The 6,000-nt window shown below is 29.6% G+C and overlaps 1 protein-coding gene across 1 annotated transcript in view; it reads left to right on the top strand.

Moving 5' to 3' along the window:
* The first annotated feature begins 282 nt into the window (after nt 1-282).
* LOC130671069 (otoferlin-like) overlaps nt 283-6,000 on the top strand; it is a 22,754-nt gene continuing 17,036 nt past the window's right edge. The window contains exons 1-4 of the mRNA XM_057474761.1: nt 283-450; nt 550-691; nt 2,649-2,802; nt 3,814-3,985. Of these exons, the coding sequence (XP_057330744.1) occupies nt 283-450; nt 550-691; nt 2,649-2,802; nt 3,814-3,985 (636 nt within the window). The remainder of the gene's footprint in view (nt 451-549; nt 692-2,648; nt 2,803-3,813; nt 3,986-6,000) is intronic.

Below are 6,000 nucleotides of genomic sequence, written 5' to 3'. Positions count from 1 at the left end.
CGACGTCGTAAAGATTCTCCTTCACCTTTCTCTTGATATCATAGTTTATTTATTTATTTGTTCGCTTTATCTTTTCTTTTCTTTCATTCCTTTTTTTAATCAACTTGCTTTTATTCAAGCAACATTTTTTGCTATTCGATAACGTCGATTGTAATATTTATGGCTTTTTTCTCAGCTTATACAGAAAGAAAAATAAAAAACGACTAGTGAAACAAAAGAACAATACTAACAAAATATATTTTTATTATTTATTTATATGGTTATTTTATAATTATAATAATCATGGTACGAAAAAGAAAAGGCAAACATGGAACTTATCAAGTGGCCATTACTATTATCGAAGCTAAATATTTAGCACAAAATGCTAATCCAATGGTCGTTGTTAAAGTCGGGCATCAGAAGAAAAAAACTGTCATAAGAAATCGGACTGATTCACCGTACTACAACGACGTAAATCTATTATTTATTTCTAACTTTAATTAATATTAAAAAAAAAAAAAAAGTCAATAAAAAACTATTTCATAAAATATATTAATTTTTTGTACACAGTATTTTATATTCAATTATACCGGAGACTTTGACACATTTCTCCATACAAGAATTTCAATATCAGTTTATTTAAAACGGTGTCTGAGACTTAAATTTTATGGAGGAATATTTTTTGACGTTTCCACTGTTTGGGATCAACCTGGTAATTTATTGAATATTAATTTTTAATTTTTTTGTACACTGTAAAAAGAGCGGTGTTAAAAATGGGCTCATTTTAACTCCGCCCGGTGTTAAAATGAAATTACACCGGTGTAGGAGACGTAATTCAGCGGTATTAAAATACCGGTGTTAAACCGGTGTAAAAGCGGAGTAACCGGTGTAAAGTGGGGTAAACTGCGTCCGCTTGGAGTATTAACTGTAAAGATTACAAAACACAAAAAATGTCAGTTCTTTATGAAAATTAATAAAAAATATCATTTATTAACAAGTATAGTGATCGAGTAAGTAAATTATTCACAAAGTAAAATATTTTAACACCGGTAAAGAATATCTACACCGGTGGCGGCGTTATTTTCACACCGCTTTCGTTGTTGAAATTTAACACCGCCGATTTTAAACCTACACCACTTGGACTTACCCCAGTGATTTTTTACAGTGTAGGTAATAATTTTTAAGCTCAATTTTGATTAATGATTTTATTTTATTTTATTTGTTACTGTTAGTCTAGATAATTTAGCCTATCAGGGTAGCAAATAATTGCTCGGTTTTAAATATGATATTTGAACGTGGCTTGAATAATTTTTTTTTTACCAGGTGCAGGAGAAAAAATAATTTAATTGTTACAAGATACGATTTAAAAAATTTTTATATCTATATTGATATCAATAGATATATTTAAATATATTCAGATCTTATAGTTCTTGATAGACCGAAATTATTGATATCCGGGACTAAAAAAACCAAATTTGCAATTTTTTGATCTAAGAATATCTATAGACCTATTGATATTAATGTAGATCCAAAATTTGAAAAAGTTATGATACACAGAAAAAAAATTTATCTTGAGTCAAGAAAATATTTTGGAAGACAAACGTTTTCGGGAATCAAGTCAAGATTTTCTTGAACCAAGAGAATTTGTATTGGTTAAAAAAAATTCGTCTTGGTTGGAGAAGATTTCTACTTTATCTGAGAAAATTTAGGTTTCCAAAAAAAATTTTCTAGAAATCAAGAATATTCACCTTCAGCCGAGAATTTTTTTTTTCTGTGTATGAATAGTGTAAAATTATGTCCTGACAAATCCAAATTTTTTTTTCCGAGGACTGTAACAGAAAATTTCAAAAAAATTGTGGGATCGAAGGCATTCTACATGAATCTAAATATATATATTGATATCACTGTAGATATGCATGAAGCTTGAATAATTTCATGTACGTTGATCTGAGTAGAATACAGGATTTAAGCCTCCGTAGATCTAAATTATACTTTTCCGGTTGTAATTAATAGCCGGTTTTAAATTTAAAATTCCTCATGCCCAGATAACCAAAATTTCAGTTCAAAAATGGATATTTAACTTTTAATATCAGAGAGATGAAAAATAACACATTAATTTGACATAAATTACCGAAAATAACTTGAAATTTATGTGTAATTTGAGATCTAGGTGAAGTAAAAATTTGAACTGTTTATTTTTATCAATTTTTGGGTTAAAATTCTTGTTATCTGGAGTCACCATTCCAGTCAGTTTTTGCTTTTCAATTTTCATCTCACGCTCATAGGAAAGGGGCTTTAGTTCAATGTCAAATGTATGTTCAATTTTACTATATAGTAGATTGAGCGCAATTATATGTTTCGAGATTAATCGGAAATTTGATGACAGAAATGCCTAAATATAATTTTAAGGGGTCCAAGTTACCCACATAGTTAAAGTTGCTGAGGGACTAAGCATTGAATATCAATAAAGAAAAAAAGTAGCTGATTGTTTAAAGAGTCAATAGAATTGTATCATCTATCAGTGGAAATTTGAATTACTTGTAAATTCGATTATCATTTTACGATAAAAGTGAATTTTGCAGGGCTGGATATTATCGACTGATAGAAATAAGCTTTTTATGTAAGATAAGTCAGGGCACTGTAATTATTTTCTGCCTTATCATTGCTAGATCATGAGTATTATCACAAATGGGCAATGCTCACGAATCCAAAAGATCCAACGGGTGGTCCAAAAGGGTACGTTAAATGTAATATTGGTATCAATGCTAAGGGCGCGACTATCCCGACGCATTTGGAGAGTGATGGAGATGAAGATATTGAAGGGTTTGTATTTTAAATTCATTTAATTTTCTGATGAAAAAATTTTTTTTGAAATTATTCATCTTGGAAGTATAGTTTGCTCTATATTGTTATTAAACAATTTGATTTGAATTCAAATATTTAAAATTTTCAATAAAGTTCGACATGTAGAACTTCTAAATGGACAGATTAGAACTTCAAGTTAAACTTTTAGGATTTTAATAGTAGAAAAAATAGTCGATTTCAAACTTTATGCGGATAAATTTTAAGCCGGATAAGTCCGTTTTTGAAACATATTTTTACTACATGTTTTTCTAGTTCAAAAAAAGTTCAAAAATTTCTATATTGAAAGGGAAAAATGTTGCAAATGTTCGTTTTCAAAATTATGTTTCAAAAACGTTCTTATCGGACTCAAAATGAAATCACTTACAGCTCGAAATCATGTACCTGAAGATCGGAACGTTTTTCGTGAAACGAAAATCAAAAAACAAAATGAAAAGTAAGAAATCTATTGGATCTAGAGTTTTGAAATGTTTCGTACATGCGCTAGTATCTCAGCCGAAAATTGCAGGCCACCCCCAACTACCCCTTAAGCAGTAAATTATACAAATTTTTCATTTTCGTTGCGCGAAAAACGTTCCGATCTTCAGATACATTCGAAATCAACTACATTTTTTACTCTTCAAGTCCTAAAAGTTCAACATGAAGTTCTACTCTGTCTCAAATTCAGAGGTTCTATATGTCAAATTTTTTTTGAATATTTTGGAACGAATTTTTTTGACGCGGGAAGGCTTGAACTATTAAATAAATTGTTTTTATCGTTCACTGAAAACATAACAGAAGCCTAAAAATTTAATTTTTTCAAAAATTTCGATTTGTCAAAAAAATTTTTTGAAAATTCTTATCTATTTTATATGACAAGTGCATCAAAAAAAGTTCTATTCGATTCTTCGGATGTAAAAATGTGGATAGGTCACGTTTTTGCTCCTCGACAAAAATAAATTTTTGCTAGTCATGTTTTATTTTTGCGTACAGAAATTTATTGATGCCAATCGCTAATTTTTTTGAAACCGGACGTCAAAAAGCACATTACATATTTAGTGTCTACCGAGCAGATGGATTGTCATGTAAAAATACAAGTCAGTGCTGTGCGGACGCTGATAACATTGTTAATCCGTTTATTCAAATATCATTCGCTGGAATGAAGGTGAGTTCGACAGATATTTTTGCGTCTGCTAATACCTATACATACGAAATAAAATATACATATATGTTATAAAAGTTAAACATAAAAAAAAAATTCGACATTGACTAACAATGAAGGCCGATTTTTTTTAAGTTCAAATATTTGCCGCGGTAAATTAAAAAATATTCTTACATCCATTTGATTTTTAACATATATACAAACTAACAAACTATATACTACAGGTAATTTACTATTCACAAACTCGTTTTATTTCTACTCATATGCTATAAATATCTTTCGACACATATTTCCCGCAATGATCGATATGTCGCTGAGTTAGTCAGAAATATATCATTACTCGTTCGCTAGCCATCTAACCCGAATCGATCGGCTCACTTATACACGTACCATAGTCTGGTCAGACGGATCGATTATCTTTATACATGTGGTCAATTTTTTTTATTACCTTTTTTTCGCTATCATAAAATGATATCAATCCAACGGTTGATTAATGCGTTTATTAAAAAAAATTCAACGGTGTGATAAATAAATAAATATGTATTCAGTTTTAGTTTATGACATTCTATAAAAATTTTATACATTTATTTATTTTTAGTCTATAGCTCATTAAATTTTATAAAACGGTTATCAAAAATTCAAGCCTTCTGCCATTTCGGTAAATTGAATTTTCATATTTAGTCAATTTATTCACAACTGAATTATTTTAGATGATTTGTAGCTTTAAATACAATTCAAATATAAAATTTATGAGTAATGTTGACTTGTAAAATTATCTAGACAATTAATAAAAGAAGTTGTTTCGTATACAGAACAAGACAATAGAAATTATTCATTTAGTTTTCATCGTCATGGGGTAAATTGAAAGGTGAAAAAAATTTTGTTTCTCTGGGAGAGTTCTCGAAATTGTAACGCAATAGTAAGCGCGAAGCATTAGTAGAATACTGACGGAGTTTTTATCAATCCTTGGCATGTGTGATAAAGTGTACGCTAGGCACACCCACAAAAGGGGGTAACAGATTTAGAATCAAAAAGCATGTATGCTTTCCCGGTCACAATATTACCGCTTGTTTTTGTACAACACTCGATTAAATAGAGATTACGAAGCGGAAGAGCTTAGACCGCTTTTTGGCACCGTTGCAAAAAAATCCTACTAATGTTTCTGATCACGTCGAGGCAAAAAGGTGATAGCAGTCTGTCTCTTAATTAATTTCAATTTCAAAGCTTACTAACGAAGAAATTTAAAAAAATATTAACGTGTTTTTGGTGGATTCCGGGGAAAAATAATTAAGATCCACGGAGACATAAATTCTGTACTCTACTGAGATCTACTTTTCGTTATTTAGATCTACAGAACCTAGACCTGAAGAAGGACAAATTGTCAAACGGTAAAATTTCGAAATTTTGAGTTTCAAAGAAATTTCGAGTTCTTATGGAAAATAGAAAACTGCAAAAAATTTTTAGACCCATAACGAGAATCTAAAGAGATTAATTGATGTCAATATAGATTTTGAATTTAAAAAAAATTGATTTCAATTATTCAGGGTTGAAAAAAAAAAAAATTGAAATTTTTTCAAATTCCTTCCTGTGATATTTCATCAGTCATAAAAAATAGACGCCCATAGACTTTTTTAGTATTTCAAATTTGTTAGTGGTTGTATACATACATGGAAATAAATAACTGCGCGAGAATTGAAACCATTTTTTTTTATCAATGTCAAAGCAAATCCGAAAGTGCATCAGTTTTATTTATAACTTCATTCCCTTTGTAAATGCGTTCTTTCATAGGATTTTATTCTACTATTTGGAGCGTAGATACGATTTTAAGTGAATGTAACTAAAAAGTACCCAACTAAAATCGCACACCATGCACAAACAACACTCGGCTTTACAGGTATAAAATATTAAAATTTATTTTCAACAGAATAACTTTCTTCTTCTATGGTTAATGAAAGTTTACTACATAAAAATAATTATTCGGAAATTGGAAAATAACCTACAGCTTCTTTTACGCGAAA

This window comes from Microplitis mediator, chromosome 7 (assembly GCF_029852145.1).
Source record: "Microplitis mediator isolate UGA2020A chromosome 7, iyMicMedi2.1, whole genome shotgun sequence".
Lineage (NCBI taxonomy): Eukaryota > Metazoa > Arthropoda > Insecta > Hymenoptera > Braconidae > Microplitis > Microplitis mediator.
This window is presented reverse-complemented; position numbering and strand designations above follow the sequence as displayed.